Raw genomic sequence first — 14,296 nt, 5'->3', positions numbered from 1 at the left:
CCATACTATCACAGTGAACAACCACCGGTGCAGAATGTTCCACTCCAAGGGACCACAATAGGTTCTTTAACCATAGAACTTCACGAACTGTTTGAGACATAGCTCGATACTCTGCCTCAGCCGATGAATGAGAGACTACATCTTGTTTTCGTGTCTTCCAAGAAATTGGAGAATCACCTAGCTGAATGAACCAACCAGTCAAGGAACGATGAGTCGTGGGGCAACCTTGCCAGTCCGAGTCGCACCAAACTTTAAGAGACAAAGAGGAATCAGAGCGAAGCAGAATTCCCTGACCTGGACTATGTTTGAGATAACGAACAACACGTAGAGCCGCATCTAAGTGTTTACATCGTGGTGCTTGCATAAACTGAGTGAGAATATGAATCGAGTATGCAAGATCAGGACGAGTCGTTCCCAGATAAATGAGGCGACCAACTAAACGACGATAACGCCCCGGATCCGATAACAATTCTCCTTTGTGCAGTGCGAGCTTGTGATTCTGATCAAGGGGAAAGTCTACTGGTTTAACACCAAGTAAACCTGTTTCAGTGATGATATCGAGGGCGTATTTCCTTTGACAAAGATAGAAGCCAGCAGGACTCCGAGCAACCTCAATGCCAAGGAAATATTTCAAAACGCCTAGATCCTTCATGTGAAAACATGAGCTGAGATAGGACTTGAACTTCTCAAGTAGAGATAGAGTGCTTGCGGAGAGAACAAGATCATCCACATAAATGAGGACATAGATCCGATGAGTGCCACGAGTATAAGAGAAGAGAGAGTAGTCAGCCACAGATTGCACAAAACCATATTCTTTCAAAGCGGTGGTAAGTTTTGCAAACCAACAGCGAGGAGCTTGACGTAAACCATAGAGAGATTTGTGCAAACGGCAGACCTGAGACTTGTCCTGTGTGCGAAAGCCAGGAGGTGGGAGCATATAGACCTCTTCATTTAAGTCACCATGCAAGAAGGCGTTGTGCACGTCCATTTGATGAACAGGCCAGTCCCTAACCGCAGCAACCTCAAGGAGCGTACGAATGGTGGTTATTTTAACCACGGGTGCGAACGTTTCGGNCATAGCTCGATACTCTGCCTCAGCCGATGAATGAGAGACTACATCTTGTTTTCGTGTCTTCCAAGAAATTGGAGAATCACCTAGCTGAATGAACCAACCAGTCAAGGAACGATGAGTCGTGGGGCAACCTTGCCAGTCCGAGTCGCACCAAACTTTAAGAGACAAAGAGGAATCAGAGCGAAGCAGAATTCCCTGACCTGGACTATGTTTGAGATAACGAACAACACGTAGAGCCGCATCTAAGTGTTTACATCGTGGTGCTTGCATAAACTGAGTGAGAATATGAATCGAGTATGCAAGATCAGGACGAGTCGTTCCCAGATAAATGAGGCGACCAACTAAACGACGATAACGCCCCGGATCCGATAACAATTCTCCTTTGTGCAGTGCGAGCTTGTGATTCTGATCAAGGGGAAAGTCTACTGGTTTAACACCAAGTAAACCTGTTTCAGTGATGATATCGAGGGCGTATTTCCTTTGACAAAGATAGAAGCCAGCAGGACTCCGAGCAACCTCAATGCCAAGGAAATATTTCAAAACGCCTAGATCCTTCATGTGAAAACATGAGCTGAGATAGGACTTGAACTTCTCAAGTAGAGATAGAGTGCTTGCGGAGAGAACAAGATCATCCACATAAATGAGGACATAGATCCGATGAGTGCCACGAGTATAAGAGAAGAGAGAGTAGTCAGCCACAGATTGCACAAAACCATATTCTTTCAAAGCGGTGGTAAGTTTTGCAAACCAACAGCGAGGAGCTTGACGTAAACCATAGAGAGATTTGTGCAAACGGCAGACCTGAGACTTGTCCTGTGTGCGAAAGCCAGGAGGTGGGAGCATATAGACCTCTTCATTTAAGTCACCATGCAAGAAGGCGTTGTGCACGTCCATTTGATGAACGGGCCAGTCCCTAACCGCAGCAACCTCAAGGAGCGTACGAATGGTGGTTATTTTAACCACGGGTGCGAACGTTTCGGTGTAATCAGTACCTTCTACCTGGTTATTGCCAAGGACCACGAGTCTTGCTTTGTATCGTTCTAGAGTACCATCAGACTTAAATTTCAATCTAAAAACCCATTTGCAACCGAGAGCCTTCTTACCAGGTGGTAGTGTTTCGACAGTCCAAGTACCAAGAGATTCCAATGCATCAATCTCTGTACGCACGGCATTACGCCAGCGTTCATCTAAGACAGCTTGAGAGTAGTGTTGCGGTTCAAAGCTGTTGGTAATATAAAGTACATACTCTTGATGTTTTTCGGAGAATCGGGTTGTTGTTGTGTAGTCAGAAATCGGATATTTGCAATCAAAGTTGGTGACTCCAAGAGCATTGGTAATTTGAAGAACATAATCGGCGAGTTTGGTAGGAACCTTTCGTTGGCGTTTCCCAACTCCAAGTTCCTCTATAGGCGGAACATCGACGGCAACCTGAGAAGAGGCTGATTGAACAGAAGTAGCACTGTCAGAAGTATCAGAGGCAGAGGACTCTGTCGAAGGCGAAACAGAGGAACCAACAGGAGAGGTAGCAGGAGATGGTGTTGGTTCGTTAGGAGGAAGCACAGGCTCAGAGGATACGGATGGCGAGAGATCAGGATTACTGTCAACCGTATTTGGTGGTGAAGTAGGAAGAGGAGTCTCGTCGACATAATTGTCAGATGAAGGAGCTGGTGCAGGAGCGCGAGGAGGAGGTCGTGAATCAGCATCAAGAGGGTAAAAAAACAGAGGTGTTTGAGAGAGAGACACATCCTCAACACAAGAGTCAGTACTCGGAAATGGAAAAATATCTTCACAGAAGACAACATCACGTGAGATGGTGATGATTCCGGTATCCAAGTCGTACACACGCCACCCCTTTTTGCCATAGGGATAGCCAAGAAATATTGAACGCTTACTACGTGTAGCAAACTTGTCACCGTCATGATTCTGATTATGAACATAACATAAACAACCGAAGACCCTCAAATGAGTGATAGGAGGAGGTCGGTTGTAAAGTTTTTCGAATGGTGTTTTGCCAGCTAGTACTTTGGACGGAGTACGATTGATTAAGTAGGCAGCTGTAAGAACACATTTATCCCACATCTCGATAGGAAGAGAAGCTTGGAACCGGAGTGCACGGGCAACGTTGAGAATGTGGCGGTGCTTCCGCTCAACACGACCGTTTTGTTGCGGAGTCCCGACACATGACGTCTCATGGATAATACCCTTTTGCTGGAAGTAATTTTTGAGACAGATGAACTCACTTCCATTATCGCTACGAATGGTTTTGAGTTGTTTATCAAATTGGCGTTCAACTAAGGCTATGAAGTTTTGAAGTTGAGAAGGAGCAGAAACTTTATCTGGTAACAAGTATGTCCAGACCGCCCTTGAGAAGTCATCAAGAATCGTTAAAAAATATTTGGAGCCGTTGTGAGAAGTGGTTCGATACGGACCCCAAAGATCACAGTGCACAAGTTGAAAAACGTCTATTGTTTTATTCAAACTAGTGGGAAACATATCCTTTGTTTGTTTGGCTTGCATACAATTGTCACATGCTTTATTACTAGAACAACGAAGACCAGAAATAGGTAAAAGACCAAGAACAGCTGAAGAGGGATGCCCCAAACGCTTGTGCCAAACATCTGTGGACTGAGTAGAAACATGGAACGAAGCAGCACTATCCGGACTACAGAAGAAATAGAGACCATCTTGTTGTTCGGCTGCGCCAATCAGCATCCTCGTGGTGCGGTCCTGAATCACACACAACTTATCGGTTATCTGGAAGACACAAGCACGATCACGGTTTAGTTGTGAAACGGAGATCAAATGACACTTCAAACCATCCACAAAATAAACGTTTTGAAGACTAAGATGCGGACCCAGACAAACTGTGCCGTGTTGTGTAGACTGAGTTAATCGACCATCAGGCAGTTTAATCAACATAGGAGACATAGACCGAATCTCAGACAAGAATGATAAAGACCCCGTCATATGATTTGATGCACCTGTATCAATAATCCAAGAGTTGAGAAACAACGTACCCGAAAGTTTTGTGTTGTGATCACGAACGCGATCACGTTCATCAAGTAAGGTGACCAACGACTGCCATTGTGCATCATTTAAGCCGCTAAAACCGATGCGATCAGAGGTGGTGAGTGCAGTGTTAGCTGATGCTGGAGTCACAACCATCTGATTGACACGAGCCACCGGTGCAGAGCGGTTACTTGCAGGAGAAGGAAGAAGACCTTGTTGAGAAGAATCCCCCAGTTTTGGTTTCGAACGATCCCCCCACCAAGCAGGATAACCGATCTTTCAAAAGCATTGTTCCGCCATGTGACCAGTTCGACCGCAGGTAGAGCACACCATGGATTTGTTACAATGATCACCACCCTGTTTGAAACGAGGTTGTGATTGAACCACGAAGCTAACACCATCGGAGCGCTCGTCAAGGATGCGACTTGTGGCTTTAGCCTCTTCATCTTGAGAAACAGCGTTGTAAGCCTCATCAAGCGTGGGCAAAGGAACACGCGATAGCAACGCTGATTTGACCGAGCCAAAGGACGCTTCATCAAGACCCATAAGGAATTGATGTAACTTGTCTTCTTCACGTTCTTTCAGAACCTCGGTCATGGTTTTGGCCTGCTGATAATCATTGAGCGACGACCACAATTTCGTAAGCTTACCGTAGTAGGCTTCAATCGCCAAACCCTTTTGACGACATGTAGCGAGCTCCATCTTGAGACGCTGAACCCGTTGGCCGCTTTTGATAGAGTAACGAACACGTATATGTTCCCACAGATCAACAGCGGCTTCACAATGAGCAAGATTAGAACGCAAGGCCGGATCGACCGTAAGCTTGATCCAAGAGATAACCAGTGCATTGTTAGCACACCAGTCTTCGTAATCAGCTGAAGCTTCACCGGGATTGGGAATCTTGCCATCAACAAACCCAAATTTCTTGCGAGCACGAAGAGCTAAACGAATGCTGTTGGCCCATTCATCATAGTTGGGACCACGTAAGGCCGGTTGAGAGATCACACAACCCGGATTATCGCCGGAAGACAAGTCGTATGGGGAGATGGTTCTCCGTGTTGTGTCAGATCTAGGCTGAGCCTGATTGGTCGCATCGGTGTTTTCAGACATCATAAGAGAATCTTATCTTGTGAAAGAAAAAAAACGATAAAGACTAGGTCAAGAAAAAGAATTGGGAAGGTAGAAAGAAGAAGGATCGAACAACGCCTTTTTGTATATGGCTATTGCTCTGATACCATGTCAAAAAACAATAAGTGTGAAGGGTTTTCTGTGTGATTTCCACTTGAGGCTGAACCTCTATTTATACATTCGAGAGATTAACCTAATGTATCCTAGCTATTTAATGGTAAGAATATGCAGTTGCCTTTATAAACATAGGCTAATTACAAGTATTGATTTGATGAGATACGATTGATACTAATGTATCATTAGCATATCTCATTAAATGCCAAAACATTTTAATTGTGGAATTCGATAACAGAAAATGAATAAGCATGACCACATATGATTTCACATCGAAGGAAACCAGACGCAAACGCTAAACTCTCGAACTGCGATAGAGATCTCTCTTTACCACCCGAGCACTGCGTTAACATCAACAAATCCATCCCCAACACAGTGTTACAGGAAAAATCATTACGCTTTGGTTCCATTGGTGTAATCATCTCTACGATGATCACTTTCCCTTTTTCTGGTAGACTCTTCCAACAATTTTTCAGAATCTTTATACAATGCTCGTCCGGCCAATCATGTAGTATCCACTGTCAATCGTTGTAACCATTTTATTTCGAAAGATATAAAATCAATTCATCAATACAAAATATATTTGTAAACTTACTTTCATAAAGATGGCATCTCCCTTTGGAACTTCTATAAACATGTCTCCGGAGACATGCTCGACTCCTATATCATTAGTATAATTAAACAATACAAAAGGTCATCAGGTACTAAGGTTTAGGAGGTACATATATTAGTTAAATAAGACTAGCACACACCAAAGACCAAACATAATAGAGTAGTTTTGTACCTGGATAAAAAGGAGCATGAGTTAAAACCTTAGCTAAGTCGAAATTAACACCCTTGATATGAGGATACTTCGAAGTGATTATACCCAATATGGTGCCAACTCCTCCTCCTACATCCACTAAAGTGTTAACATCTTCAAATCCTCTGTAAAACTCTAGAACTTTGTTCATGACCAAAGTGGACGATTCCACCATTGCCCGGCTAAACAGCTCAGCGAATTGTCCATCCGAATTAATGTATTCGAAAATTTTCATGCCGTGGGCAGAGCTGAATGCATCTTTTCCTTCTAGTATCACATCCTTGAGATTGGTCCTATGAAAATATTTTATGTAAAAAAAAATCTTTAAGTACTTTGTCAATTACTACGATAAGTTCATGTATTAGTGTACGTAAATTGGTTTGATTAGTTGGTTTATAACTGGTTTAATGTTATTAACGATCAACAACTGAATTTAATTTTTGAATAGTAGAAGTCTAGAAGAGGCACTTACCAAGTCTTCAAAATGACTTGGCTATGGAGTAAAAAGAACAAAGACGAGAATGAACCAGCGGAGCCGTCACTATCTTTCAAGAAAAACTTGCAAATCGGTTCGGCTGCATATACCCTCTCGATCTTTCCGGTTTGACCATTTTCTTTCCTTTCAACCATACCGCACTTCAAAATGGAGTGGCTGGCGAGTAACCGCAGCATCCGGTCCAGCAACATGGGCGCCTCCGGGTTAGTGGGTTTGATTGGGAGACTAACTGCTATCTCAGACGGTGAGAGCCATGTGCCGGTTCTTGCAGCAGCGATTGTGTCGATGACGCCAAGCTCCAAGGCGGCTTTGAGAACCATGGGGAAAGCCACAGTGTTGACGATACTCTCGGCTTGCAAGCTCACCATTTTCTCGTCCACTTCTTGTTCTTCTTGCAAGCTCTCAGCCATTTGTTCTTGTTAGTTGTTATTGTTGATAATCATACATAAATAGCTACATAGATAAACAAAGGTTTGAGTTACACTTGATACTTGGTGCCATGCAGTAAGACGCGTGTAGTCTAATGAAGACGCATCGACCCTCTTATTCTTTCACCCAAAAAAAGAAGAAGCTAAAGTAGTCAGTAAAGGAACCGGAGTTTATCGATTGTCTAGTACGTATATCGGTTTGTTAAGAGAGTATGGACTATGGTGACGTAATATGGTCTACTCGCTCGGGGGATCAAAACAATATATAATTATTGTATGACATGATTGATCATTAAAAAGAAATATATCAGGTGATTTAAGAGGATCCGGTGGTCCACCAAAACCACGTGAATCATGCATATGATTTAGGATATTACTTTTTTACTCCATTCGGGAAATCATATTACGGAACCACCAACTAATGATATTGTTGTTTTCTAAATTTTAACCAAAAAGAAGAAAAAGAAAAGAAAAAATGATTGATCGTACTTTGGAGTATAAATATTCATCGATTGCTCTGTATATCGGACATCGTTGTTATATGGTATATATATATATATATGGAACAAAGACCATTTTCGTGCTAAACAAGAAGAAAACGTAAGTGAAAGAGAAATAGATGAAAAATAAAAACAAATATTTCCGGCCGGCCGTGAGAAAACTACGAATACTGTAACCGACTAACCGGATTTAGGTTAATTGATTGAAAACGTTGTAATCTTTCAGTTATTGGAAATTTGAAATAATCTTCCAATTAACACCAATACCTTGCATACATTATACATATATGCTCTCTCGGCCGCGTTTAATAGATCTCTTTGCAACGTACCCTTTAAAAATACGGCATATAAAAAAACTTGATAAAAATCGTTTAGGTAATTAACAGGAGCGCCCCCACGTGAATCAGGCTATCACTTTACGGAACCACCAGAGCTTTTTCCTTTTACTATATGCCATTTGGATTTGGTGTGTCAAAATATTTTGGTCTTTTATTTTTGGTTAAAAATTGAATTTTTGATCATTTGTCTTTGTCATGTCATATGATAAAGTAGCAGCTGAAGATCTAAATAATAGTTTGTTTAATTAATACTCCATCGTATCGTATCTGAGCAGCGGTCATACAAATAGTTGTATATACATAAAGTTGGCAAGGGAGAAACACTCAAAACACATTATTATTTAATAAACATTTTATTGTTTTTAGCCAAACAGTCAAATGTCCTAAGTTTGATAAAATCTGTAAACGGTAAACCTGATTATTCATTTTAATGAGGTGAAAAAAAAAAACTTCCTGTCTCAGATTAAGTATTAGATATAAGCCAGACTAAGCCAGAAGGCAATTATGCGGCTTAAACACATCGTCATACAAGACGGGGTCCGTGTTTTGTTCCTCATCATCGTCGTCAGAGAAGGTAATCTTCTTACCGCAGAACAAACCCATCACCTTCATAGGAACCTCCTCCTGTTTCTTCAGATTCTGTTTGGTCTTCATTATTCCTTGTCCAAGTTTCTGTTTCTTCTGATTCGGTTTGGTCATCATTATTCCTCGTCGAAGGTTGTCGTCGTAACTGGAATATATCAAAAAAAAACCCCTAGTGTTCATCTCTCCACATTCACCCAATGGGATAGCTCTTGATAACAAAACACAAAAGGCAAAATAGTTAAATCCCTTACCAAAGCTTCTTTGCAAGGTTGTACCTAATAATTAACAAAGATAATAGTAATCTTCTGGTAATGACATTTCAAAAGAAATCTTTATATGGAAAAATCATATTACTTGGGTCCGACAGGGTATGGAGGAGCTATCTCAGCCACGTCAACAAAAATGTTCATGTATCCCAAATATTTCTTCTTTTGCAGCAGCGCCTACCGCATAAAAAAATGTTAAATCAGAAATCCTACTTTCAAATATACACTACTTCTACTTCATCGCAAGTATGCACTACTCTCACCTTCTCTGCTTCGTTAGAAGAAGCAAACTCAACATAGCCACAGCCCAAATGCTCGCCCATGTTGTCTACCATAATTCGAACATGAACAATTTCTCCAACATGTCTGAAGTAACTGATGCTGTAAAAATGGAGGGTAAAAGAATATGAGTCATTAGAAACTTGCTCCAAACAGAGAAGAGGAAATTAAAAAAAAAAGTGCTACTTACATAGTTGGTATTATCTGACAGTCGTAAGGGAGATTGGCAAGAAATAGTGTCTTTTTCCTTGCAGCAACTTCCTGAATTTAACACCCAAATGTGTTAGCACGACTCTAAGAATACAAGGACGACTTAAAAAGTGCAATAACAACAAAAAAGTAGCCTCATCCCCAGAATAAGTCATCTTTCGATTTTGTGGTGGCAAAAAAAAACCTGTTATTAAACGCTACGCGTTTCTTCTTAGCCTGACATATTTTGAAGAGAGTCAAAACAGGTACGGTACCTCAAGAAAATTGGGAGTTTCATAAAGTCCTTTCACTGCCTCATCTTCTCCCATCAGAAGGCTTTCTTGTCGAAGGTAGTCTTCGTACCTTGGGAATATCGAAAACCTTGGTGATCACTCCATGTATCCCAAAAACTTCACCCAATGAACAAACTCCAGGTGCAGATAGTTAAATCCCTTACCAAACCTTGTGATCTAGGCAAAACCTAANCAAAAAAAAAAACCTGTTCTACGCGTTTCTTCTTAGCCTGACATACTTAGAAGATAGTCAAAACAGGTACGGTACCTCAAGAAAATTGGGAGTTTCATCAAGTCCTTTCACTGCCTCATCTTCTCCCATCAGAAGGCTTTCTTGTCGAAGGTAGTCTTCGTACCTGGGAATATCAAAAACCTTGGTGATCACTCTATGTATCCCAAAAACTTCACCCAATGAACAAACTCCAGGTGCAGATAGTTAAATCCCTTACCAAACCTTGTGATCTAGGCAACACCTAATTAACAAAACAAAAAGCGTTAAGTCTTCTGTAGTGGCATCAAAGCTCCAGCAATAAGTTACAACCAGTGTTACAGAAACAAATCAATTTACTTGGGTGGACTGAGTGGAACTGTCTTAGCCGCCTCAAGAAACATCTTGCGCCCGTGCAGATATTCACCGTTCTTTACCAGCGCCTACAGTATAAAAGATTTAATCAGCAATCGTACTTTCAGATGACCACTTGTATATATGTTTCATCACCAAGTATACACTACTTTTCAACTGACTACTAAAATGTTATTTTCATCAGTTCTACAGAACGACACTCTCCCACCTTCTCGTATAAACTACTTTTCAACTGACTACTACTAAAATGCTTTTCTCATCATAACTACTACAGAACGACACTCTCACCTTCTCTACTTCGGTAGCAGAAGCGAACTCAACAAAGCCCCAGGGCCTAGGCTCCTGCCCCTGGCAGTTTACAATAAGTCGAACATGAATAACTTCTCCAACAACTTTGAAGAAATTGATGCTGTCAATACGGAGGATTAATTATTATTATTAGTCATGAAAAACTTGCTCCGAGAACGAAAGTGGAAATTTAAGATGCTACTTACATGTCTGATATCTTAATGGTTTTAGAGAGGTTGGAAATAAAGAGCGTTTTAGTTATGGCAGCTTCCTGAATATAACAGCCAATTGAGTTAGCAAGACTCTTTAGGAGAGAAGGACTTTTAAAAAATTGCAGAAAAGCAAAAAAGATCCATCCTAGGAAGGACATTATTTAGAAGATAAGAAGGACAGGTACCTCAACAAAAGCAGGAGTTTGATAATGTCCCTTCATCAACAAAATCTTGTGATCATGCAAATATTCACCATTCTTAAGTTCCAGAGCCTACAGCACAAAAGATTAAAACAGGTATTGTACTTTCAAATAACTAGTTATGTATACATTTTCATAATAAATAAGTAAAGAGACTACTTTTCGAACGATTTGAATACTTTCTTTTCATCATTACTACAAAACAAAACAAAACAAAACTACTCTCACCGTGTTTGCACTGAGAGCAGAAGCAAACTCAACAAAGCCATAGCCCACATTCTTACCCTCGCCGTTTACAACAAGTCGAACACTAACAAGTCCTCCAACATCCCTAAAGAAATTTCGGCTGCGAAAGTGGAGGTTAAAATATCAGTGAAGGAAAACTTGCTCCAGAGAACGAAAAGTGGAAATGTAAGGTGCGGCTTACATGTGTGATATTTTAGTGTGGGGAGAGAGATTGGCAATAACGAGTAATTCCTGGATTTAACAGTCAAGTGTTAGCACGACTCAAAGGAGAGAAGGACTTACTTAAATTGCATGACCAAAAAAAAAAAAAGAAGCCTCATCTGAAGCAGATAATAAGAACAGGGCACCTCAACAACAAAATCAGAAGGTGTCTCATCTTCTTCATCTTCTTTTTCTTTTTCTAGTTGAAGGGAGTCTACGTTCCTGATATATCNGAAGGACTTTTAAAAAATTGCAGAAAAGCAAAAAAGATCCATCCTAGGAAGGACATTATTTAGAAGATAAGAAGGACAGGTACCTCAACAAAAGCAGGAGTTTGATAATGTCCCTTCATCAACAAAATCTTGTGATCATGCAAATATTCACCATTCTTAAGTTCCAGAGCCTACAGCACAAAAGATTAAAACAGGTATTGTACTTTCAAATAACTAGTTATGTATACATTTTCATAATAAATAAGTAAAGAGACTACTTTTCGAACGATTTGAATACTTTCTTTTCATCATTACTACAAAACAAAACAAAACAAAACTACTCTCACCGTGTTTGCACTGAGAGCAGAAGCAAACTCAACAAAGCCATAGCCCACATTCTTACCCTCGCCGTTTACAACAAGTCGAACACTAACAAGTCCTCCAACATCACTAAAGAAATTTCGGCTGCGAAAGTGGAGGTTAAAATATCAGTGAAGGAAAACTTGCTCCAGAGAACGAAAAGTGGAAATGTAAGGTGCGGCTTACATGTGTGATATTTTAGTGTGGGGAGAGAGATTGGCAATAACGAGTAATTCCTGGATTTAACAGTCAAGTGTTAGCACGACTCAAAGGAGAGAAGGACTTACTTAAATTGCATGACCAAAAAAAAAAAAAGAAGCCTCATCTGAAGCAGATAATAAGAACAGGGCACCTCAACAACAAAATCAGAAGGTGTCTCATCTTCTTCATCTTCTTTTTCTTTTTCTAGTTGAAGGGAGTCTACGTTCCTGATATATCGAAAACCTTAGTGGTGATCACTCCATGTATACCAAAAAAGTACACCTAATGAGCTCTTCTTGATAACAAACTCAAGATGCAAAGAGTTAGATCCCTTACCAAACCTTGTGATCTAGGCAAAACCTAACTAACAGAAAAAATAAAAGCGTTAGTCTTCTGTAGTGGCATCAAAACTCTAGCTATAAGTTAGAACGAGTGTTACAGAAACAAATCTCCGTAACATGGAAGAATCAATTTACTTGGGTGGATGGTATGTAGATGTCTCAACCACTCCAATAAAAATCTTGCAACTGTGCAAATATTCACCGTTCTTCGTTTCCAGTGCCTAGCGTATAAAAGATTGATTTAATACGCAATAAGGGTTAATTTCAAATTGAATAGTTGAATAATTGATTCATCATTACTAAAAAAAAAACTAGTCTCTCACCTTGTTTGCTTCATCAGAAGCAAACTCAACAAAGGCAGAGTGCGCATGTTCACCCTGGTCGTTTACACAAAGTCGAACATGAACAACTTGTCCAACATCTTTGAAGAAATCGATGCTGTAAAAAGTGGAGGGTAAAATATCAGTCATTGAAAAACTTGCTCCGAGAAGGAGAGTGGAAGTTTAAGGTGATCTGCTTACATATGTGATATGTTTGTTTGCCTAGAGAGACCGGCGACAAAGAGCGTCTTTTGTGTTACGGGAACGGCCTGAATATAACAGCCAAGTGAGTTAGCAAAGAGAAAAATTAAAGAAAGGACTCAAAAGTTGCATAACAAATCGACTAAGTTGTGTTATTAAATGTCTGAGCCTGACATATTCTGAAGATAGTAAAGAACAGGATGCTTAATTGTACAATTATGTGCAGAATATTTAACAAACCTTCTGTTGTCTCCTGTTAAGAGTAGCTATTCGAACAACACAGTGTAAAACAAAATTGTAGTAAAAGAAAGAACAAGAGGAATCCGACCAATCTTAGGTTTACCTTCAGTTTGGATGTTTCCTTATGTTTCTTAAGAATCGGTTTGGTCTCCAAATCATCTTCAGGCTTTCGCTTACCTAAGAAAAGAGCAGCAAAAAACTAAAGTTAAAACCAACAAGCCAAGTAAGTGATCAGCAGAGTATAAAACATTATTAGATAAGAAGAGCTCAGAGCCATGCAAAACAAACCAACTTTGGCGGACGATTTCTTGCTGGAACTGGCCATGGAGAAGATGAAAACGGCGACGGCTTACTTTCCCAGCAAGGTTTGAGAGCACCAATAATAAATAATCTACTTCGGGCTGGGCTTTTATTGGTTTGTCGGTCTATGTGCACCATAACTTTTTTGGGTTATATAAATAATCCCACAGAATTTTATTCATATACTTTGATCAAAAACATCCTCTTCGTTTCCTCTTTAACTCCCCAGATTTCACATACACTACAATCAAAGCTGTCCAAGAAACCGCATTTTCTCTCAGGCATTTCACCAAACACCTTACGTGCACTTAAAAATAATCCTTACGCGCACCATAGATAAAACCAACAAAACTTGTAGCCACAACATCTTTATCAAACACAATTCTCAGGACCAACATATGAACCGTTGAACCAGCACGAACCTGTCCATTGTTAGAACAAACCTTCATAACTAATGGAAAAGTATACTCATCAGGTCGAGTTAAACCTGTTCTCATCATATTCATACACACAAGAAACGAAATCCAAAGCTCCAAGGCGTTTTTGAGAAGCATTGAGTTCGCAATATACTCTCTCACACTCTGCTTGCAAGCTCATGTTTATGGTTCATCCGTTCATCCGTTCATGTAATGATGAGAACATTGATTGAGTTCGTAACTTGTTGTTCTTTCTTTGGTTAGAGCCGGTTTAGGGGAACAGGTTAATGGTTTGCCATTGTTTTAATTTTATTCATTGCTGGTAAATCTCATGGGTGGGCCGTGGCCCGTGGGTAAGCTTGTTGGATACAAATCCACCATGTGAAACACATGGCTCAAGTCCAAGGCCAGTTGGCCTACATTCAGTATACATTGTTTCAAGTGAGTTTTTAACTTAGGATAACCATGTCCATATT

General features: G+C 40.4%; 1 protein-coding gene and 1 pseudogene across 1 annotated transcript; both read right to left on the bottom strand.

Annotated features, from left to right (window-relative positions):
- Positions 5,332-7,294, bottom strand: LOC104713420 (indole glucosinolate O-methyltransferase 4-like). The gene is made up of 4 exons (XM_010430529.1): positions 6,598-7,294; positions 6,108-6,418; positions 5,919-5,983; positions 5,332-5,841 (listed from the first exon to the last, which is right to left on the bottom strand). Exons 1-4 carry the CDS (start codon positions 7,029-7,031, stop codon positions 5,539-5,541), a joined length of 1,113 nt encoding a protein of 370 aa, XP_010428831.1. The 5' UTR covers positions 7,032-7,294; the 3' UTR covers positions 5,332-5,538.
- Positions 8,209-14,080, bottom strand: LOC104713421 (annotated as a pseudogene).

Source organism: Camelina sativa, chromosome 9, assembly GCF_000633955.1.
Source record: "Camelina sativa cultivar DH55 chromosome 9, Cs, whole genome shotgun sequence".
Taxonomy (NCBI): domain Eukaryota; kingdom Viridiplantae; phylum Streptophyta; class Magnoliopsida; order Brassicales; family Brassicaceae; genus Camelina; species Camelina sativa.
This window is presented reverse-complemented; position numbering and strand designations above follow the sequence as displayed.